The 24,600-nt window shown below is 48.9% G+C and overlaps 1 protein-coding gene across 5 annotated transcripts in view; it reads right to left on the bottom strand.

The window, feature by feature from the left end:
* LOC141273094 (uncharacterized) overlaps window positions 1-24,600 on the bottom strand; it is a 91,108-nt gene that overhangs the window by 17,304 nt on the left and 49,204 nt on the right. For all 5 annotated transcript variants that reach the window (XM_073684472.1, XM_073684469.1, XM_073684471.1 and 2 more), the window contains 3 exons: window positions 15,215-15,301; window positions 14,900-15,000; window positions 12,973-13,066 (listed from right to left, as the gene is read on the bottom strand). In XM_073684472.1, coding sequence (XP_073540573.1) covers window positions 12,973-13,066; window positions 14,900-15,000; window positions 15,215-15,301 — 282 coding nt within the window. The remainder of the gene's footprint in view (window positions 1-12,972; window positions 13,067-14,899; window positions 15,001-15,214; window positions 15,302-24,600) is intronic.

The following is a 24,600-nucleotide window of genomic DNA, read 5'->3' as shown; positions in this document are numbered from 1 at the left end:
CAAGGTTTCTGTGGAGGTGTGTTAATTGCTGGATATGGGTGACAGGTGAGGAGGACAGGGATGAGAAAGTGAGTAGATGGTGGTCAGATAGAGGGAGGGGGGAGGTTGTGAAGTTAGATAGGGAGCAGAGACGGGTGTAGATACGGTCTAGTCTGAGTCCGTCTGTGTGGGTTGCTGAGGAGGACCACTGAGTAAGTCCAAAAGAAGAAGTAAGTGACAGGAATTTGGAGGCTGCTGACTGGTGGGTATCAATGGGGATGTTGAAGTCACCCATGATAATGGTGGGAATGTCAGCAGAGAGAAAGTGAAGAAGCCAGGTGGAGAAATGGTTAATAAAGACAGTGACCGGGCCCGAAGGTCAGTATATGACGACCCCATGGAGGTTTGAGGCAGAGTAGACAGAGTGGACTTCAAAAGAAGGGAGAATAAGGGAGGGTAGAGGGATTGGGTTAAAGGTGCAGTTGGTAGAAAGGAGAAGACCCACTCCTCCATGTCTGTTACCAGGGCAAGGAGTGTGGGTGAAGTGGAGGCCACCGTAACATAGCGCAGCAGGGGAGGCAGTGTCAGCCATGTTTCGGTTAGGCCCAGGAAGGAGAAATTGCGAGAGGTAAAGAGGTCATGAATCACATGAAGCTTATTGCAGACAGAGCGGACATTCCAGAGTGCTCCAGAGAGAGGGAGCAGGAGGGTGGGCATCAGGGGGACGGGTTTTATATAGCAGAGGTTGCGGTAGTTTATATTTGGTTGGGAGTGATAGGATGGGGAATAAATGGGAGGTATCAGCTGTGGGGGTCCAGGATTGGGAGATATGTCGCCAGCAGTGAGGAGAAGGAGAGAGAGGGAGAACAGGTGGGAGAAGGAGAGTCGTCGGCTTGTTTTATATTTTCATAAGAAAGTTACTAGGGTGAAGTGCCTTAGTCAATAGAGGATTGTTAATAATGGATCTTTACCGCAATATAAATACATTTAGAAACTGATTTTTCAGAAAATACCAGAACCAACGCTATTCTTCTTTTTAGTTAACCTTAAAGGGAACCTGTCCCAAAATGCTATTAACCTATAGATATGGGGTTAATCTGCAGGTTAATTTCGTGTTCTAAGGCTGAGTTCACACGATGCGTTTTTCATGCGTTTCCGCGGCGTTTTTGCAGTTGCGTAAACGCCGCGGAAACGCATGAAAAACGCATGGTAGAAGGGCAGCAATGTTCCCCAATGGAAATCCGCATGTGCTGTGCCCATTTTTCAAAAATCCGCAGCATGTCAATTAATTTTGCAGAAACGCTGCTCTTTTGCCGCCATTGACTTGCATTAGACCGCATGGAATCCGCATCACTGTATATGTTGATGCGCTTTTCATGCGGTCTAATGTGCGGATGGTACCCGGGTGTGGATGAGACCCAGGTACCATTAAAAAAAAAAGAATAAAATAAAAAATATATATTCTCACCTTCTGACGGCCCGCGCAGCGCTCCTGCCGGCTTCCCGCGCACTTCGCGGTTGAATGAAGAAGGACCTTCGCTGACGTCAGAGTCATGTGACGGGTCACGTGACGCTGACGTCGGAAGGTCCTAAAGTCTTCACTGCCGGCAGCCGGGACCGATGAAGCAGGACACCGGGGGCCATCAGAGGGTAAAGTATAGATTTATTTTTTATTTTTTGACATTCACACACTATATAAATCCATGCCGTTCGCATGGATTTATATAGTGTAAAGTTGACAAGCACTTTCCAAGTGATGCTAAAATCGCTTGGAAAGCGCTTGTCAACCCGCATGCGGAAATGAAAGTGAAGAACGCTTCACTTCCACTTATCCCTGGCAGGAAACCGCATGTACAATCCGCATGCGTTTTTTCCTGCCAGAGAGATGCAGAAACGCTCAGGAAAAAATCCTGAGCATTTCTGCATCGTGTGCACATGCCCTAAAGACAAAATTAACTTTATTCCTTCTGGCAGACTTAAAGGAAACCTGTCACCATGAAAATGCAGTATATTCTGCAGGCATCATGTTATAAAGCAGGGGGAGCTCAGCAGATTGATGTATAGTGTTGTCAGAAAAGACTAGGTATAACCTGTATTTTCATCATTTAATCCTCTGCTCTTTCTGGTATTTGGTGGGCGGGGCTATCAATAACTGACAGCTATCTATAATATAACGGGGGATGCGTGTCTCTGTCTGAAGCCTCGATAGACTGCGCATGGGCGACGCGCAGTCTGGCTCCAGATAGAAGCAGGAATCCAGCCGTTACAGGTAAGAGGAGGTGTATGGCGCTGGGGATCGCGGTATGCGTAGACACTGAAAGCATACCACGAACTCCGGCTCCATACTTACCTGACCGGGAGTAGCGTTGCCGACTTGCCGCGGCGCCTCTCTTCGCCGGAGACCGGGGCAAGAGTGAGGCGTCGGATCGGCGCATGCACATAGCACTATCCGGCGCCATTTTACTGAAGACACATTTGCAGTGTGTCTTCAGCAAAATGGCGCCGGACAGCGCGGTGCTCCGGCGCAGCACTCCTCCCCCGGCCTCCGGCAGAACAGGACGCAGCAGAGCTGGAGCACAGAGAAAAAAGGTGAGTATAACTGTTTATTTTTTTTGTATCTGTGTACAGCGTGAAAGGGATGAGGGGGCCACACATATCAGGATTGGGGGGTGAGGGGGCCACACATTCCAGGATTGGGGGGTGAGGTGGCCACACATTCCAGGATTGGGGGGTGAGGGGGCCACACATTCCAGGATTGGGGGGTGAGGGTACCACGCATACCAAGATTGTGGGGTGAGGGTACCATGCATACCAGGATTGGGGGGTGAGGGGACCACGCATACCAGGATTGGTGGGTGAGGGGACCATGCATACCAGGATTGGTGGGTGAGGGGGACCATGCATACCAGAATAGGGATGAGGGGTACCATACATACCAGGATAGGAATGCGGGGTACCATACATACCAGGATGAGGGGTATCATGCATACTAGAATAGGGATGAGGGGTACCATGCATACCAGGATAAGGATGAGGGGTGCCATGCATACTAGGATCAGGGATTGGGTGCCATGCATACCAGGTTTCTGGGATGAGGAGGCCATACATACCAGAATTGGGATGAGGGGTGCCATGCATACCATGATGAGGGGTACCATACATACCAGAATAGGGATGAGGGGTACCATACATACAAGGATGGGGGTGAGGAGTGCCATGCATACCAGGATGGGGGTGAGGAGTGCCATGCATACCAGGATGGGGGTGAGGAAGCCATGCATACCAGGATTGGGGATGAAGGGTGCCATGCATACCAGGATTGGGGATGAGGGGTGCCATGCATTCCGGGATTGGGGATGAGGGGTGCCATGCATACCGGGATTGGGGATGAGGGGTGCCATGCATACCGGTTTTGGGGATGAGGGGTGCCATGCATACCGGGATTGGGGATGAGGGGTGCCATGCATACCGAGATTGGGGATGAGGGGTGCCATGCATACCGAGATTGTTAGATGAGGGGTGCCATGCATACCGGGATTGGGGGTGAGGGGTGCCATGCATACCAGGATTGGGGATGAGGGAGCCATGAATAGCAGGATTGGGGATGAGGAATGCCATGCATACCAGGATTCGGATGAGGGGCCATGCATACCAGGATGGGGGTGAGAGGTGCCATGCATACCAGGATGTGGGTGAGGGGTCCATGCATACCAGGATGAGGGGTACCACACAAACCAGGATTGGGGATGAGGGGTGCCACACATACCAGGATTGGGGATGAGGGGTGCCATGCATACCAGGATTGATTGATGGGAGCAATAAAATTCATTCAGGAATAAAGTGGCTTCATAACCTCTTTATATTTCTCCTGAAGAAGTAAAAATACTTTGAAATGCATTGAGATTAAACAGCATTGTACCCTCCATTGAGATGGATTCCTTTATTGGATACTATACCAGCATCGCAGGTTACCAGCTGCCACGTCTATGGGAGGAGTGGTGTAATGTGTGACCCTGCTCAGTCCACTACATTACTGCTCCTATAGAAGTGGACAGAGCGGGGTCACACATTACACTGCTGATTCCCTAGAAGTGGACAGAGCAGGGTCACGCATTATACCACTGCTTCCCTAGAAGTGGACAGATCGGGGTCACGCATTACACCACTACTCCTCTAGAAGTGGACATATTGGGGTCACTCATTAAATTACACTACTGCTCCGCTAGAAGTAGACAGAGCGGGGTCACACATTACACTACTGCTCCCATAGAAATATGTGACCATGCCCTGTCCACTTCTAGGGGAGCAGTAGTGTAATGTGTGTATCACAGGATGGATATTAGATACACGGCACTGGGGGGAAGGGTGTAACCCACAGAATGGGGATTAGATACACGACTCTGGGGGGGTATCTAATCCCCATCCTGCATGATACATGGCTCTGGGTGGTATCACACAGGATGGGGATTAGATAGACGGATTTTGGTAAGACCTTACCTGTAAAATCCTTTTCGGCGAAGGAAGGAAGGGAGACACAGTCATTACTAGTGGGTAGGCGGAGCCCCACAGGATAGTTCACCTCAGATTAGAAAAAGTGATGACCGGCCCCTCCAGCTTAGGCTCCTCCTACTCCCATGTCCTTCAGTCCGTACACAAGCTAAGGAAGAGCAGACAACACCAGCGGAACAACACAACCCCTTCCGAAAATTCAGAAATGCGAGAGAACAGGTTATGCATATAACAGAAAAAACACACAGTCCCAGGTACTACTCACTGGACCTGACAACTGTGATGAGCTGGCGATACTGGAACAGAGCCCTAGCGCGCCGACCCCCGCCCAGATGACCGCCATCAGAGAGGAGTCGCGCCGCATCTGGAAAACAATAATACACTTCTGCCAAGGGAGGATGCTGTGTCTCCCTTCCTTCCTTCGCTGAAAAGGATTTTACAGGTGAGGTCTTACCAAAATCTGTCTTTCAGCAGCAGAAGGGAAGGAAGGGAGACACAGATCCATTACTAGTGGGACGTCCCAAAGCAGTCCAGAACTCAAGGGTGGGAAACAGTGGCAGAATCGCCAACATCCCAACAACATAGTCAAGCGCGCAACAAGCGCCAAAACTAGATAAAGAGAAAACCTAAACCACCGCCGCCTGCAGGACCCTGCGTCCCAAGGCCGCATCGGCGGAAGAACTCACGTCCACTTTATAAAATTTAGTAAAAGTGTGAACGGAGAGCCAGGTAGCCGCCCGGCAGAGCTGCGCTGCCGAGGCCTCCTGATGAAAAGCCCACGACGAACCAACAGCTCTCATGGAATGAGCTCGAACCTTAACCGGGCAAAGCTCGCCCTTGAGCCGGTACGCTTCCAGGATAGCCGAACGTATCCACCGAGCTATAGTGTCCTTGGAGGCCCGCTGACCACGCCGACGACCAGCAGGAATCACAAAAAGAGAGTCCGACTTCCGAAACCCTTGCGTGATTGAAAGATAGAACTTCAAAGCCCGCACCAAATCCAACGAGTGCAAGGCTCGCTCCTTTGGACTTTTCGGATTCGGACAGAGGGAGGGCAACACGATGTACTGATTGACGTGGAAACGAGACACCACTTTAGGCAGAAAATCGCCACGGGTACGAAGCACCACGCGATCCGGGTGGAACTCCAGAAAAGGGGGCGAGCAAGACCATGCCGCCAACTCAGAAACCCTTCTCAAGGAGGTGACCGCCACCAGGAAGGCCACCTTCCAAGAAAGCAAGTAAAGCGTTGCTGAATCCATAGGCTCAAACGGCCCATGCTGAAGAGCCTCCAAAACTAGATTGAGCCGCCAAGGAGCCACAAACGCCCTACGAGGCGAAACTGACGTGCAACCCCGCGAAAAAACGAGCGCACATCCCTGCGTGAGGCAATAGCCTTCCGAAAAAAAGCAGGGATAGTGAAGATACCTGACCCCGCAAGGTACCAACCGCCAGACCCTTGGCCAAACCACACTGCAGAAAAGCCAAGAAGTTGGGAATGGAAAAAACCCTCGGGTTCCTTGACGATCCAGAACACCATGAATAGAAGGCCTCCCAAGTTCTGTGATAAATCCTAGTCGTAGCTGGACCTCTGGCCGCCCGCAAGGTGGCAATGACCTCGGCCGAAAACCCACGACAGGTCAATATCTCGGTCTCAAGAGCCACGCCGTCAAACGAAGCGACTTCAGGTCCGGATGATGAATGGGCCCTTGGGTTAACAGGTCCGGGGGAAGAGGCAGTGGAAACGGAGGCGCCCCCAGAAGAGACACCAGCGTTGAATACCACGCCCTCCGCGGCCAATCCGGCGCCACCAAAATTGCCGGAATTCGTTCGATCACCGCCGGATCACCAGAGGAAGTAAGGATACCGGCGGAAACATGTAGATCAGCTCGAACTGGTCCCACGGGGCCACTAGAGCATCTACCGCCACAGCCTCTGGGTCCCTGTACCTGGACATGAACGTCGGAATCCTGGCGTTCAGCCTGGATGCCATCAAGTCCACCTGGGGAGTCCCCCAACGGGAGCACAGCAGTGCAAAAACATCCGGATGAAGACTCCATTCTCCGGGATCCACCTGCTCGCGACTGAGGAAGTCCGCCGTGATATTCAGCACTCCTGGGATGTGAATCGCGGAGATGGCTGGAACCCTGGACTCGGCCCATACCAGAATCCACGAGACCTCTATCATGAGTCTGGAACTCCTCGTCCCGCCCTGATGGTTGATATACGCGACAGCTGTCGCATTGTCCGTCTGAATCCGGACCGGCAGACCGCTCAAGGGGACCGTCCAATGTCGGAGGCAGAGAAAAATCGCTCTCAACTCCAGGATGTTGATCGGCAGAGACGACTCCTCTGATGACCAGACCCCCTGAACCCAGAGATCATTCCAAACCCCCCCCAGCCAGTCAGGCTGGCATCGGTGGTAATGACCGACCACCGTGGGAGGAGGAAGGATTTCCCCAGGGATAAAGCCTCCGGACGTAACCAACATCCAAGAGACTCTCGCACCCTGCGGGAGATACTGACACAGCGATCTAGCGAAGCCGGCGATCGATCCCAACTGGTCAGAATAAGATTTTGGAGACCCCGGGAATGAAATTGTGAAAACGGTACCGCTTCCATTGCCGCCACCATCAGACCCAGAAGGCGCATACAGTTCCGAAGGGACATCGCCATTGCCGACCTCATATCCTGGACATGGTGACGAAGGTTCGCTTGTTTGTCCGGAGGCAGGGACACCACAGCCCGTACCGTGTCGAAATGCATCCCCAAGAACAGAATTGACTGCGACGGCTCCAATGACGACTTCTTCCAATTGACCAGCCACCCGAAGTCCTCCAGGTGCTGAAGGGAGAGATCGCGAGCCGTCACCGCCTCCTCCGCTGTGGGCGACACAATTAACAGGTCGTCCAGGTATGGAAGAATTGTAACTCCTTGCCTTCGAAGGAGCACCATGAGTGGTGCCAGAATTTTTGTAAAAACCCTGGGCGCCGAGGCCAACCCGAATGGTAGGGCCACAAACTGGTAATGGGCCTGACCTATGGCGAAACGCAGGAAGCGCTGGTGAGCCCTGCCGATAGGGACATGCAAATAGGCGTCGACACCAAGAAATCGTACTGCGACAGGGCCGCCACGACAGAATGGGGCGAAACTTGTCCTCCTTTTTGGGGACCACAAAAAGGTTGGAGTAAAACCCCCTTCCCCGGTCCTCCGATGGAACCAGAACCACCACACCCTGCTGCAGAAGAGAGTCGACCTCCCGCAGCAGTGCGGCAGCCAGCTTGGGCTCGGGCGGGATGCGAGACTGACGAAACCTGTCCCGGGGTCGGGAATGAAACTCTATGAAGTAGCCTGCCGACATAACCCGCGTTACCCAGGCGTCCGATACGTGGGACGCCCAAATCGACCCGAACTGAAGCAGACGACCTCCCACCCGAGAGCCCTCGAGAGGGTTCCTGGCATCAGTCCGCCTTAGCAGGCTTTTTGTCAACCTCCCGTTTGTCCTGACGCAAATGTTGTTTCCAGGGTGTACGGGATTTCTGGGTGGTCTTCTTTCTGGAAGATGAGGGACGACCCGATCTCCAAGAGGGCTGACCGAACCGTCCCCTGGGCCGAAAGGGCTGACGACCACTACCGGCACTTGACTTGCCAGACATAGAAGCTGCTGCTTTCCGCTGCGGCAAAGCCGAATCCTTGGCCTTGGCAATCAGCTCCGTGAGGTCCGAACCAAAAAGCTGACCGCCCTTGTATGCCAGACTCAACAAACCTTGTTTGGATACCGCGTCTCCAGTCCACTGTTTAAGCCACAGTGCTCTTCTGACTGTGACGGCCGAGGATTGAGCCCTGGACAGAACCGAAGTAGTATCCAGCACTGTGTCCCTGCCATATCGGGCCGCCTCTTCCAACAGCTGGAAGAGCCTTTCCACCTGAGACAGCGGAGTCCCATCTTGCCACGCCGTCCGCAGCTGATCCAACCACCGCAGAGAAGCCTCACCAGCCCACATGGGCCCCAAGGCCGCTCGGAATCCCTTTAACAGGAAGCAAAGAGGATTGGCTCGGCTGAGACAATGGCACGTCCACTTCAGGCAAGGGGACCCAATTAGCGATCGTCTCCGAGGAGCAGGCGTACAGGGCATCAAAAAACCACATCCCCTGGAAGCGTTTATCCGGACACAGGCGTTCTTTCTCCACCGCCTCGTTAAGTTCGTCGTGCGCCGGCAGCGTCGAACGAGCCCGACGCGACTCCTGATACAGCCGGGCCGACTTGCCAGGGCGCCTCGTCACCTCTTCAGATAGCTGTAACGCTTCCCGCATAGCCCCAATAAAAGCGTCCACGCGGCCCGAAAGGGAAGCGGAGCGATCCTGCCGATCCTCTTCATCAGAATCGGAAATCTCCTCATCAGAGTCTGTCGGTGATTCCGAAACCTCCGACGCACTGCGCGGAGGAGAGGGCGCCACCACAGGCCTGTGGCGCTTCTTGCCTCGTGACGTCGTTTGGGACTTAGCTGATACCCAATGACCCAGGAGGTCCGACAGACTGTCAATGGAGCGAGTGAGCGCTTCCACTTTAACATCGCTGAGACCCCCGACCAGTGTAGAACCTGACGCCGTCGAAGACCCCGGCGTATCAGATACGCGTGACCGATCCTGAAGCGGACCGGGAGAGAGGTCCGCGCCCCCTGGTCCCTGATCCGACATGCCCCCACACAGTTGCGAGCGTCGCGGATAAGGCGGTAATAACCCCTTACAATGGGTACAGTAACCGAGGAAGTGTGATCCCGCTACCACAGCCTGTTCCTCGCAAAAAAATCACCAAGCACTGAAGGGTTAAAGCTCCTCCAGAGGGAGAGAGCTACCCCAGCTGCCTGCAGAGCAAAAGTTAACATGACAGATTAGGGAGATGCGCGCTCTGATCCCAGAAGCATGCACTCCAGAACAGGTTAACTGCCTTGATGAGGCCAGACCCCTCAGAAGGGGTTAATGCTGCTGACCACACAATACCCCTTTGCCTTAAAAGGACAGAGGTGTGCGAGTCCCAGAGCCTCCTCAGCAGGGAAATAGCAGTGCCGGATATAGCACCCCCTGACTGCCTTAACAGGCCAGCAGAAAGGTGCTCTGCGCTGCAATAGTGAGCAAACGGAACCTTCTGCTTTAAAGGGCAGAAGTGACTCGCCAGCTGGCCGCGATGACTGCTCTTCTCTGGGGAGGTGTAGAGAGCGGGGAGCAGGGAGCAGGAGGCGCCGCACGTGGTAATGGACGCCGGCCGAAGGACCCGGGAGAAGAAGAAGGGGCTGGGACAGCTCCAGCGCGCGCTTTCAGAGCGCTTCCTGTCTGAGGATAAGTGACAGGCAGCAGAGAAGCGCGAAGCCACGCCCCCCGCCGACGCATACTAACGGAGCCCACGCTTCCCCGTATGCAGTGGTGAAATCCTTTAACGGACAAAACTGCAGTCACCACATGTACAGTAAGAGTGGCTGCCGCAGCAGCCGCTGAAGCACTCAGAACTGATGAGCACTTACCCAGCTGAGTGCCACAGGGACCCCCAGGGATGTGTGGCGCCGTGGCCCTTTGCTCCCCCTCACGGCGGAGCGCGCAGGGACCCCAAGAAGCGGTGTGCGTCTCCGCCAGGGAGCGCCCTGTATCCTCCGGGGCCGGCAGGCTTCTGCGGGGACCTCCTTAGGGGGTACGCAGATCCGCCAGGGGAGGGTCAGGGGTCCCAGCAGCGCCGAGACCGCCTGAGACCTCTAGACCACGGGGGGTCCAGGTCTCCGGGAATGTAAAATAAAAAATTCTTCTGAGGAGCTGCAAAGGCAGCGACTATCCTCTGCGACCTCAAATTTTAGACTGAAGGACATGGGAGTAGGAGGAGCCTAAGCTGGAGGGGCCGGTCGTCACTTTTTCTAATCTGAGGTGAACTATCCTGTGGGGTCCGCCTACCCACTAGTAATGGATCTGTGTCTCCCTTCCTTCCCTTCTGCTGCTGAAAAATAGCTCTGGGGGTATCACATGATGTCCAATAAAGTAATGCAACAGGCCTCAAAGTATTAATTAGGACTTGAACTGCACCCTGTCCGTATAAATGCCATAATGCTGTTCCCAAAACTGCCAAGCCAATTTTCTATTGAATCAAGCAAAGACAGCAAAGGAATGCAATGATCATTTCAAGCACCGTGCTTGAAAAAGTGAGGATCCCCCAAACGTCTCCACAGGTGCAGACCCCTTCAGAATCAAGTAGCGTATCACATCGCTGCTTGTTGGAGCAAAAGGATCGTCTGCACTGGACTTTGCTTTATATATCCCTATGGTGATTATGCTGATTGTGTTAATTTTACTTGAAAATGGCTTATGTAAAAATGCCTATAAGTTATATAAATGAAGATTGAAATGATCATTGAAGTCCTTAGCCATCTTTGCTTGATTCACTGGTATCACATGATGGCATTAGATTCTAGAGTGACTCAGCTCTGCTATGTGAGCGAGAGCAGAGCACAGCATTGTGATTACACTGCTGATCTCTGGACACGGCGGCGGTGGTGAGCGGTGATCAGCAGCCTTGTGTCATACTAATGATGTCAGGCTGAGATCACTGCTACCCATCGCAGACACTCTCCTTACCCCGGACCTCTGCTCTGCATCCTGATAGCTCCTGTCTCCACTTGCATGTACTGAGCACTGTGGGCGGTGACAGGGGGAAAAATGGCGCCGATCTGCCCCCAAAGCTGTGACCTGGAAAGTCCAGGGGGTGTGCCCAGGTCACAGCAGGAGGCAGCCACAATGCAGGAGATGTGGTCGGACAGCAACTACAGACTCCTATGTTTGGGGGCTGCCGTATTTGAGGTGTGCAAGTGTTATTACACACCAGCAAATGCAAATGGAAGCCCCCAGTTGTGGCAGAAAAAAAACAATTGAAACAGTGCATTTCATTTTTTGTTAAAAGTAATAGATTTTATAATCAATAATTATTAATACAAAAATAAAAATAACGGCACCTTCCCTTTTAGTCAATTAATTTCCCTTGCTGAAAAAGAACAGATATGCCAGGAAATGGGTGACAGGCTTCCAAATGCAGCAACAGCTCACAGTATAGTTTTGAGGGGTGCGGTTGCCAAACTGGACTAATAAAATATGTATGCAAAAAAAAAAAACAAGTAATTTTTAAAAATGTATTTTTATTCTTTTAACTCCTCCTATTGATAAAAAAACGTAGTCAAGAATGTTTGAAGGTATTTGTTATGTAATTTCTCCCGTACATGGCAGTATACCATAAGGCAGGGCTTGGACAAAGTGCCACTGACCTTTGGAGCGGAAATTTGGCTGGAATAAATTGTGGATGTCATGTCTCATTTACGGAGCCCCTGAGGTGCCAAAACAGCGGATCACCCTGCAAGGAAGTCATCTAAGGATGTAGTGAGCATTTTGAACCCACAGCAGCATCACACAATTTTGTAACATTGGGACATGAAAATGAAAAATTATGTTTATTCCACTAAAATGTTACTTTAGATCCAGATTTCTCATTTAAGGTGTAATAAGACAAAAAGGACCCAAAAAATTTGTGCAATTTATCCAAATTTTCTCTCAATTTGTAATGCAATTTGCTATAAAATACCCTATATATTGTAAGAAACTACTGCACACAGCAGAGCTCGGAATGGAAGTAGCGCCATTTGACTTTTGTAGTATAGATTTTCTCCTGGATTAGATTGTGGGTGTCATGTGCAGGACCCCTACGCTGATAAAACCCAAAAGTGACCCCATTTGGAAGTTACACTCTTCTTAAAATTCTTTCATTATGGGGCAGATGAAGTCACTTTAGACTCCACATGGCCTCTGTTCCGGCAGTGTCCCCACTTTTAAACATTGCACAAAAACCACTAAAAAGACAGATATTGGTAGAAGAGTCCAGCGCGACTACATTTCTGTAACATTCTTTGTGCATTTAGTTTGAAACCCTGGAGTAAGCGCTCAGCGTGGAGAGCAGGATAAATGTGAGCTGTGCCTTATACTGAATTTTTGGTAGACAGAATGATCAAATAAACTGCAGGTCAAGAATTGCATTTACATTGTTCACTGTTTGGTAAAATTGATATAACAACTTTATTCTTCAGATGTCAGTTTCATAATGATATATAACCTGTTAGACCCCACTTATTGCCACCGAAACTGGCAGACCCAGAGGGTCCTTAGCCTCAGGTTGTCAAAGCATAATGGAGGGAAGATGTGGGGGGGATGTAATGACGGAGCCTTATCTGTCACAACCATCTAGATCTGAGATCACTATTGACCACGGGCATCTGCTGGCACTGACCCTGGCTGTTGCTGAGGGAGCGCAGCTGTTAGTTAAGTCGATCTCCTGGCAATAAACATGTCTGCATGATCACCAAGACTAACCTGTACTCCTTTCAAACTATGACATCAAATATTGTGAAGGAGTTAATTCGTATGGACTAATACATTCAATACAAGCCATCTTAAATGCCTCACCTGATCTAGCACCTATCGGAATTTCATCCTCCTCTTCTTTACACCGTAGATCACCTTCACCACCATCAATTAGAACAATATTCAGACTAGCATTCTAGATTACACACAAAAAATGCAATCAGTACAAATAAGGAGTAAGTGGAACTATGTGTAATTAAAGAAATACTGAATGTAGAAATAAAGGAATTTAAAAACTACTTTGTTATTAAAAAAAAAAAAAAAAAATTAGCTGCTGACAAAAAACTCCTTCCCGTCAATGCTGTATATTGTCAATGTATACATGTTCTGATCTCCTTTTCCTGTCCTATACAGCAGAGGGAGAGGAGAGAGCACATGCTGACATTGTGCACATTCTCATCTCCCTCTCCTTTTAGCATCGGCCGCCGCTACTTTGTGATCCTGAGTGCAGCAAGCAGCCGTTATACACAGAAGAGGGGAATGAAAATTCATCCCCTTCACACACTGACACTGTTTATGCGGGTGCTCGGCGGCTCCAGAGTCAGTATGTGCAGGGCTGGGGAGTTACCATAAGGAGAAGGTGGAGTATTGCAACTGAGGGAGCGGAAAGATGAGCTAAGCTCTTGGCCACACCAAGGGTGCACAAAAGCCCCTCCCCTCACTTTCACATAGGGTTAGCATCAGCGTTCAGACTTTGATATTTTTTTTCGTTCTTTATTTTTAAAGAGAATCAGTCATTCCCAAAACTGAAATTTAACAATTTTGATATTCACATAGGGAATTTAGCCCATATAAAAATCCTACTGGTACTGTAGATATTAGTAATGAAATTTTATAAAAAAAAGTTATATTATTGTAAATGAGTGGATTTCGATGCACTGTTCCGCCCTCTCAATTACAATACTCCGACCCTCCCATCATGGTCATTGGCAGCACTAGCTTTTGAGCGCTGCCTCATCTATCGCCCCAGCCCTACATATACAGACACTGGAGGGGCCGATCAGCTGCATACACAGTGTCAATGTGTGAAGGGGCAGAGTTCTCATCCCCCTCCCCTGCGTATAGTGGCCGCTCACTGCACACAGGACCACAAAGCAGTGGTGGCCGACGCGGACAGTAGATGAATGAGAATGTGCACAACGTTACTGTGTGCACGCTAATCTCCCCCTCTTCTGCATAGCAGCTGTACACTCCTGTGTGCAGCGAATAGCCTAGACTATAGACTGCGCCTATGCACCTTCATCTACATATGTAATGAAACTGTTTTTTTATTAAACACATTTACAAACATCTACAGTGCCATTATGAGTTTTATAGAGGCTAGTTTAAATTTCAGTTTTGGGACGTGACAGACTCCCATTAGAATTAGTTCACACACTATGATTTCATAAAGTCATAAAAGACTTTTGAAAGTACTTGAACATTAAACAATTTATTTGCTTAAAATACTTGTTTTTCTGTCTTCTAAGACCAAGCAGCTTTAGCTCCCTCCCAGCACTCAGCTCAACTGGTGAAGGAAGCTCCGTCAGCGCTTCCTAAACTGTATACACTGCGCTTGTTCAGCATTGTGTACACCCTGCTCAGTGAGCAGACATGGTAATAAACCATGTCTGCCTTCTCTATTGAGTGTCAGATAGCTGGCTCCCCACTCCTGCAGGGGCTTAATCTCCATGCAGCTGTTGACTCAACAAGGCTGTTCTAAAACGTCCTTGTAGAGTCATGCAGACCAGCCTGCCTTTTTGAAGATGTTGGGTGATCTGAAAGCACTTAAGAGGTCACATCTCAGGAGAGCTTACATTTTTTAACCTTCGCACTGTTGTCTCATTTACACATGATCCCAGTCAAAACATGTTCTTTTTTTTTCACTGAAGTTTTTGGCCACTTTTTCATGATAGTTTAGTTAACAAATAGGACATCAAGCTGCTTAGTCTTTTTCTTGCTTTACACAACCAATAAAATCTTTATGTACCATTGTCTCAAAGGAATCCATTCTGCCTCCATGTGGGACATCTGCAATGTTGTGGGTTGCATCCACTGGTCTTTGATGCATATAACTGACTTTTGATTTACCTTCATAGGAAAAAGGAAAGACTTTTTATGAGTATTACAGAAACTATAACATGATGGATCAGGTACCTAGAAATGTCTGGTACATCCTCTCCTGCCATCACCACCCATTTGGGGTGCCATTATGTTATTGAGGGTGGCAAAACTAACTAGAACAAATGTAATTACCGTAATGAAGGACGATTTTTAAGGAATCGGAAAGATAGCACAGCTTTACCTGAACTTATGCTTGTAGCAATTTCCCCCTCTTCCTCACATTGAATTCCAATGACATTTTCTTGTGGGCAGTTTTGACTGGACTGATCTGTATAAAATATGGAAACAGCCATGTAAAGGGGTTGTCCAGCTTAAAAGAGAAATCATCTTTAAGGCTGTGTGCCCACGATGCGTTTTTCGAGTGTTTATGCTGCGTAATTTGCGCAGCGTAAACGCTTGTAAAACGCTAGGTAATCCGCACCCCATGGTCCCCAATGGCATTCCGCAATGTCAATGCCCATGCTGCGGAATTTTCCGCTGCGTTTTGGATGCGCTGAAAAATCCACAGCATGTCCATTAATTTTGCGGACACGCAGCGTAATTGCCGCCATTAACTTGCATTGAAATGCATATTATCTGTGTCAGTACATTTGTACACAAGGATAATATGCGTTTCTATGTGTGGATGGTAACCGGGTGTGGAGGAGAGGAGACTCTCCACCAGACCCAGGTACCATAGAAACTGTGAAAAAAAGAATTTAAAATAAAAAATAAATATTATATTTACCTTGTGATGGCCCCTGGACTCCTTCTCTGTGCTTGCCGGCAGATCGCGGTGGACTGAAGGACCTGCGCTGAAGTCATAGTCATGTGACGGCAGCCAGGACGGAGCGAAGCAAGAGACCGGGGGCCATCAGAGGGTAAGTATAGATTTATTTTTTTATTTTTAACCATTCTTTACGGTTACAATATATAAATCCATGCCGGTTGAATGGATTTATATACACTGTGTTCCAAATTATTATGCAAATAATATTTTCTCAGATTTTCCCAAATTACCTATATGAATTGCAGTCATTGTAATTTTCCAGTCAAATAACTATTACAGTACAATTGAAAGGTTTTTGTACAAACTGCCTATGATAACAGTATATTTTTTAAAAATTAAAACACTCAAACTGCACTCAAAATGCATGTTCCAAATTATTATGCACAGCAGAGTTTTCAACCTTTTCATTTTAATAAAGAACAAAAAAATGGTCATTTTTGAAATTATAAGCATTAGCAGGTTATTACAAACTGAAATCAAACAGTTTTCAACTCAAAACTTTATTCTAGGTGATGTTACATTTGCACATAGGACCGCTTGGTCGAAAGGAGCTTCTGAACTCTCTCATCCATTGAATTTGTCAGGTTTTGGATGGTTTCTGCTTCAATTGTTTTGCATGAGGACAGAATACCCTCCCAGAGCTGTTGCTTAGATGTGAACTGCCTCCCGCCATCATAGACACTCCTTTTGATGATGCTCCAGAGGTTCTCAATGGGGTAGAGGTCAGGGGAGCATGGGTGCCACACCATAAGTTTTTCCCCTTTTATGCCCATAGCAGCCAGAGATGCAGATGTGTTATGTGCAGCATGAGACGGGGCATTATCATGCATGAAAATGATCTTGCTGCGGAATGCACGGTTCTTCTTCTTGAACCATGGAAGGAAGTGCTGTTTGAGAAACTCCACATACATTAAGGAGTTCATCTTTACCCCTTCAGGGATCCTAAAAGGGCCGACAATCCCTCTCCCCATGATTCCAGCCCAAAACATTACTCCACCTCCTCCTTGTTAGTGCCGTAGCCGTGTTTGCATGGGGTGTCCATCAACCAGCCATCCTGCACTCCATCCATCTGGACCATCGAGATCATTTCATGCATGATAATGTCCCGTCTCATGCTGCACATAACACATCTGCATCTCTGGCTGCTATGGGCATAAAAGGGGACAAACTTATGGTGTGGCACCCATGCTCCCCTGACCTCAACCCCATTGAGAACCTCTGGAGCATCATTAAAAGGAGTGTCTATGATGGCGGGAGGCAGTTCACATCTAAGCAACTGCTCTGGGAGGGTATTCTGTCCTCATGCAAAACAATTGAAGCAGAAACCATCCAAAACCTGACAAATTCAATGGACGAGAGAGTTCAGAAGCTCCTTTCGAACAAGGGGTCCTATGTGCAAATGTAACATCACCTAGAATAAAGTTTTGAGTTGAAAACTGTTTGATTTCAGTTTGCAATAACCTGCTAATGCTTACAATTTCAAAAATGACCATTTTTTTGTTCTTTATTAAAATGAAAAGGTTGACAACTCTGCTGTGCATAATAATTTGGAACATGCATTTTGAGTTTTTTATTTTTTTAAAAAATATACTGTTATCATAGGCAGTTTGTACAAAAACCTTTCAATTGTACTCTAATAGTTATTTGACTGGAAAATTACAATGACTGCAATTCATATAGGTAATTTAGGAAAATCTGAGAAAATATTATTTGCATAATAATTTGGAACACAGTGTAGTGTGACCAAGTTGTCAAGCACTTTCCAAGTGATGCTAAAATCGCTTGGAAAGCGCTTGACAACCCGCATGCGGAAATGCATGTGAAGAACGCTTCACATCTGCTTGTCCCTGGCAGGAAAAACGCATGTACAATAAGCATGTACAATCCGCATGTACAATCCGCATGTACAATCCGCATGCGTTTTTTTCTGCCAGGGAGAAGCAGAATCGCTCAGGAAAAAATCCTGAGCATTTCTGCATCATGGGCACATAGCCTAACCGCTTCCTGTTACTTTCATGCAATTTCAGGTCCTAATGGAACGTGTCACTTTTCATTAGGATGTTAAGATGCATCCTGCTAAGGCATGCTTACCCCCCAAGATTGCGCCTCCTTCATCCCCAGCAATGCGGCTCCCTCTCTCTCTCTCACCCCCAGGATTGCGGCTCCCTCTCTCTCTCTCACCCTCAGGATTGCGGCTCCCTCTTTCTCTCTCACCCCCAGGATGGCGGCTCCCTCTCTCTCTCACCCCCAGGATTGCGGCTCCCTCTCTCTCTCACCCCCAGGATTGCGGCTCCCTCTCTCTCTCACCCACAGGATTGCGGCTCCCTCTCTCTCTCACCCCCAGGATTGCGGCTCCATCTCTCTCTCGCACCCGCAGGATTGCGGCTCCATCTCTCTCTCACCCCCAGGATTGCGGCTCCATCTCTCTCTCGCACCCGCAGGATTGTGGCTCCATCTTTCTTTCACCCCTAGGATTGCGGCTCCCTCTGTCTCTCTCACCCCCAGGATGGCGGCTCCCTCTCTCTCTCACCCCCAGGATTGCGGCTCCATCTCTCTCTCACCCCCAGGATGGCGGCTCCCTCTCTCTCTCACCCCCAGGATTGCGGCTCCCTCTCTCTCTCACCCCCAGGATTGCGGCTCCATCTCTCTCTCGCACCCGCAGGATTGCGGCTCCATCTCTCTCTCGCACCCGCAGGATTGTGGCTCCATCTTTCTTTCACCCCTAGGATTGCGGCTCCCTCTCTCTCTCACTCACAGGATTGCGGCTCCCTCTCTCTCTCACCCAGAGGATTGCAGCTCCTTCTGTCTCTCACCCCCAGGATTGCGGCTCCCTCTCTCTCTCACCACCAGGATTGCGGCTCCCTCTCTCACCCCCAGGATTGCAGCTCCCTCTCTCTCTCACCCCCAGGATTGCGGCTCCATCTCTCTCTCACCTCCAGGATTGCGGCTCCATCTCTCTCTCGCACCCGCAGGATTGCGGCTCCATCTCTCTCTCACCCCCAGGATTGCGGCTCCATCTCTCTCTCGCACCCGCAGGATTGTGGCTCCATCTTTCTTTCACCCCCAGGATTGCGGCTCCCTCTCTCTCTCACTCACAGGATTGCGGCTCCCTCTCTCTCTCACCCAGAGGATTGCGGCTCCTTCTCTCTCTCACCCCCAGGATTGCGGCTCCCTCTCTCTCTCACCACAAGGATTGCGGCTCCATCTCTCTCTCACCCCCTCCATGTCTTACCCCCCAAGATTGCGCCTCCTTCATCCCCAGCATTGCGGCTCCCTCTCTCTCTCTCACCCCCAGGATTGCGGCTCCCTCTCTCTCTCTCTCACCCCCAGGATTGCGGCTCCCTCTCTCTCTCTCTCACCTCTAGGATTGCGGCTCCCTCTCTCTCTCTCTCTCTCACCCACAGGATTGCGGCTCCCTCTCTCTCACCCACAGGATTGCGGCTCCCTCTCTCTCTCTCACCCCCATGATTGCGGCTCCCTTTCTCTTTCTCACCCCCAGGATTGCGGCTCCCTCTCTCTTTCTCACCCCGAGGATTGCGGCTCCATCTCTCTCTCGCACCCGCAGGATTGCGGCTCCATCTCTCTCTCACCCCCAGGATTGCGGCTCCATCTCTCTCTTGCACCCGCAGGATTGTGGCTCCATCTTTCTTTCACACCCAGGATTGCGGCTCCCTCCTCTCTCACTCACAGGATTGCGGCTCCCTCTCTCTCTCACCCACAGGATTGCGGCTCCCTCTCTCTCTCTCCCACAGGATTGCGGCTCCTTCTCTCGCTCACCCCCAGGATTGCGGCTCCCTCTCTCTCTCTCATCCCCAGGATTCCGGCTCCCTCTCTCTCTCACCCACAGGATTGCGGCCTCACCCACAGGATTGCAGCTTCCTCACTCTCTCCCCCACAGGATTGCGGCTCCCTCTCTCTCTCACCTACACGATTGCGGCTCCCTCTCTCTAGCTCACCCACACTATTGCGGCTCCCTCTCTCTCTCTCTCACCCACACGATTGCGGCTCCCTCTCTCTCTCACCAACACGATTGCGGCTCCCTCTCTCTCTCATCCACAGGATTGCGGCTCCCTCTCTCTCTCACGAACAGGATTGTGGCTCCCTCACTCTCTCTCACTCACACGATTGCGGCTCCCTCTCTCTCTCTCACCCACACGATTGCGGCTCCCTCTCTCTCTCACGAACATGATTGTGGCTCCCTCACTCTCTCTCACTCACACGATTGCGGCTCCCTCTCTCTCTCTCACCCACACGATTGCGGCTCCCTCTCTCTCTCTCACCCATACGATTGCGGCTCGCTCTCTCTCTCTCTCACCCACACGATTGCGGCTCCCTCTCTCTCTCACCCACACGATTGCGGCTCCCTCTCTCTCTCACCCACACGATTGCGGCTCCCTCTCTCTCTCACCCACACGATTGCGGCTCCCTCTCTCTCTCACCCACAGGATTGCAAATCCCTCTCTCTCTCACCCACAGGATTGCAAATCCCTCTCTCTCTCACCCACAAGATTGCGGCTCCTGCTCTCTCTCACCCCTAGGATTGCGGCTCCCTCTCCCTAACCCCCCGGATTGCGGCTCCCTCTCTCTCTCACCTCCAGGATTGTGGCTCCCTCTTCTTCTCCCCCTGGATTGCGGCCCCCTGCTCTTTCACTCCCACAGGAACACAATAGTGTGGACTGAGCACTTTGGCCAGTTTCAGCGGCTCAGTGAACTCCTTATGCAATGATCAGTAGCAACCGTGGCATGTAGGGAGTGTGAAAGATTGAGGGGGCTTCCTCTGTGTCCCCATCAACACAATATGTTAGGCCTCTGGGTCTGCCACAGACCAAAGTCTGTTAGGTCCTGTTGCAGGAATAATCTTCTAGGCTGCCTATGAGTATAAGACCTTTATCACACATCCGTATTTTGCAGCTCGAGTACAGACCGCGATGTATGAACTGGCATGAGGCTGTAGAGTACGGGCTAGGAGACCCACAGCTCACAGATGTTTAAAACTGGCCTAACACTGACAGGCTTAGATATGGAAGATATCCAAGATATGAAAAAAAACATCAAAATGTATTTTGTCCATCCCTGCCATCTAAAAACGGAATTAAAAGATGTAAGCATCCAAGAGTGGCACCAGTAAAAATTACAACTTTTCTCACAAAAATAAAGACCCCACACAGGTCTATCTATGAAAACAATAATATTGTTGGGTCTCAGAATATAGTAAACACATACACAAAAACTTAAATTCTCTAATTTTTCTGTTAGGCCACGGCCCCACTATCAGTATTCGGTCAGTATTTTTTCTCAGGAGTGGGAGATAAAACCAGGAGTGGGTGATAAATGCAGAACTGGTGACTTGTTTCTATTATACCTTCTCTCTGATTGTTCCTCACCTGGTTTTGGCTTACAAATACTGAGAAAATATACTGACCAAATACTGATAGTGGGGTCGTGGTCTTAAAGTGATTTTTTTGTGCAGAAGTGAAACAAAACTACATAAATTTCACATTGTCATTATCATATTGTTCCACCGAATAATTGTCAATTATACTAAATGGTGAAGTGTAAAACATTTTTTAAAAAATCCAGATTTGCTGGTTTTTTTTTGTTCATGCTACGTTACAAAAAGTGTAATAAAAAGTGGTCAATAAAATATATGTACCACAGAATTGTACAACTAAAAAGTATATCTAGCCATGCAGATAATAAGCCCTCATTAAGCTCCATTGATGGAAACATTTAAAACTCATGTGTCTCAGAACTTACAGACACAAAAACATTTTTTCATAAGGTGTATTTATTGTAGAAACAGAATTGCGGTTGTTTCAATTTCTAACCTTACGAGGTAATAAAAGTTTGGTATTCCCAAAATCACAATGTGGTCTTATAAAAATATACATATTTAATAATTCGTACCAATATAAAACATTTTTAAATCTGCCCTGTTTTGCACATCACAACCGTAAGGGTGACTCTCCAGTTGCCATTGGAACTGTCCTTTAGTAGTTCCAGCTAATGGTCGTTTAGGTGCAGAACAGTATTAGTGTCTTCCCCTCATGCTTTAAACATGCCGCAATCACACCCATCCTCAAAAAGCCCTCCCTTGACCCATCCTCTCAGACTAGCTACCGCCCCATATCTCTTCTCCCCTATGCCTCAAAACTACTGGAACAACACGTCCATCTTAAACTGTCCTCCCACCTCTCCTCCTGCTCCCTCTTTGACCGCTTATAATCTGGCTTCCGACTGCATCACTCCACTGAAACTGTCCTGATTAAAGTCACCAATGACCGACTAACCGCCAAATCCAAGCGACACTACTCTGTCCTCCTTCTCCTGGACCTGTCTTCTCCTTTTTACATAGTGGACCATTCCTTATTACTACAGATTCTCTCATCTCTTGGCATCACAGACTTGGCCCTAGCTTGGATCTCCTCATACCTAACAGACCGGACATTCAGTGTCTCCCACTCACACACCACCTCCTCACCTTGCCCCCTATCTGTTGGCGTCATGCAAGGTTCAGTCCTAGGGCCCCTGCTGTTCTCCATTTACACCTTCAATCTGGGAAAGCTCATAGAGTCTCACGGCTTCCAGTACCACCTCCTTGCTGATGACCCACAGATCTACCTCTCTAGACCTGATATCACCTCCTTACTAACCAAAATCCCACAATGTCTGCCAGCTATTTCATCCTTCCTCTCTGCTAGATTTCTAAAACTTAACATGGACAAAACAGAATTCATCATCTTTCCACGATCTCACTCAACTCCCCCAACAGATCTATCAATTAAAGTAAATGGCTGCTCACTCTCCCCAGTCCCACAAGCTCACTGCCTCGGGGTAACCCTGGACTCTAAGCTCTCCTTCAAACCACATATCCAAGCCCTTTCCTCTTCCTGCCGACTCTAACTTAAAAATATTTCCTGGATCCACACATTCCTTACTCAAGAATCTGCAAAAACACTAGTGCACACCCTTTATCATCTCACGCCTCGGCTACTGGAACCTCCTGCTCTGTGGCCTCCCTTTTACCACTCTCGCACCCCTTCAATCTATCCTAAACTCTGCTGCCCGACTAATCCACCTGTCCCCCTGCTATTCCCCGGCCTCTCCCCTCTGTAAATCCCTTCACTGGCTCCCGATTACCCAGAGACTCCAGTTCAAAACCCTAACCATGGTATACAAAGCCATCCACAACCTGTCTCCTCCATACATCTGTGACCTAGTCTCCTGGTACACACCTGCACACAACCTCCGATCCTCACAAGATCTCCTGCTCTACTCCCCTCTTATCTCCTCTTCCCACAATCGCATACAAGATTTCTCCCGTGCATCCCCCCTACTCTGGAACGCTCTACCCCAACACATCAGACTCGCGCCTACCGTGGAAACCTTCAAAAGGAACCCGAAGACCCACCTGTTCCGACAAGCCTACAACCTGCAGTAACCACCGCTCCACCATACCGCTGCACGGCCAGCTCTACCCTCACCTACTGTATCCTCACCCATCCCTTGTAGATTGTGAGTCTTACCGGGCAGGGTTGTCTCTCCTCCTGTACCAGTCAGCGACTTCTATTGTCTAAGATTGTTGTACTTGTTTTTATCATGTATACCCCTTTTCACATGTAAAGTGCCATGGAATAAATGGAGCTATAATAATAAATAATAATAATAATATTCAGGGGCCGAGAGGAAAGATATACTGCAATGTGGTTCGTATCCACGGCAGCTGTGAGGAGAAACATACTGCAGGATGTGCTGTATTCAGGTAGTTGAAAGGATAGTTCTACTACAAGATACAGCAGGCTGAGAGGCGAGAGATACTGAAAGAAGGGAGTTTTGTAAACAGGATCTGAGAGTAGATGAGCTGCATTTGTTACATGCTGCTGAGAGATCAGTGACGTGAAACGGCAAATGCTGCTTTATTGGTGCATACGACAGAGGAGAATTTTCTGCTGTATGCATCAACAGAGCGGCATTTGTAGTTTCACAAAACTGATCTGTCAGCAGCAGGTAACAAATAACACTCTGCACTGGAGAAGTTCATGACGATTGAGTTATGTTAGTAGCAGCTAATGAAGTAAAACCTCACAGCAGCTATACTGATGTAGATTGCAGAAGATAAATTTGGTCAGGCAGGGCACTGTACAGTTATAGAGCGTGCACAGAAGCTTGATTTCTACACTTAGGTTAGCTTGATGATAATTCAGAGGAGTGTGGCTAGTCAGGAGCACACAGGAAAGGGAGTGTTCTGAAGAATTGATGAGAAGCAAGTGCTGCTGGAAAATACAGTTTTTGCAGTTAAGAATAGGACCACCCATTCAGCTATATGAAGCTAGATGCACAGAAAGGTAGATAGAAATAAAAAAGAAAAAAAACTCAAAAAGGTACAATTTTTTTTTATGTGGGGCCTAGTCTGTATATTAACAATAAGTATTCATCTACTGTGCTTTGTGAAAATTAATGCAATTGTGGGAATAAGCCTTTATGTTATATGTACCCCAAAAAGGTGCTGCTAATAAATACAACTAATCTTACAAAAAAACAAGCAATCATATGGCTATGTCAATGTTTTAAATGAAATTATGGGTCCTGGAATGAAATAAAGAAAAAAATATGTTTAGTCATTAAAGGGAATTCCACTACATTCATAATGATGACCAATATTTTCTATTGGCCATCAATGTTAGATCGGTGGGGTCTGACACCCGGCGCTCCCACAGATCAATGGTTCTCATTTCCCCGGCAGACATACGTTAACAGCTGTCTTGGAGTTATGGCCACTGACCGGTACTGCAGATCCA

The sequence above is a fragment of the Phyllobates terribilis genome, unplaced genomic scaffold, assembly GCF_046119375.1.
Source record: "Phyllobates terribilis strain yellow unplaced genomic scaffold, ASM4611937v1 Scaffold_5__5_contigs__length_657084704, whole genome shotgun sequence".
NCBI classification, from domain to species: Eukaryota; Metazoa; Chordata; class Amphibia; order Anura; family Dendrobatidae; genus Phyllobates; species Phyllobates terribilis.
Note: the sequence above shows the minus strand (reverse complement) of the source record. Positions and strands in the feature narration are given on the sequence as shown.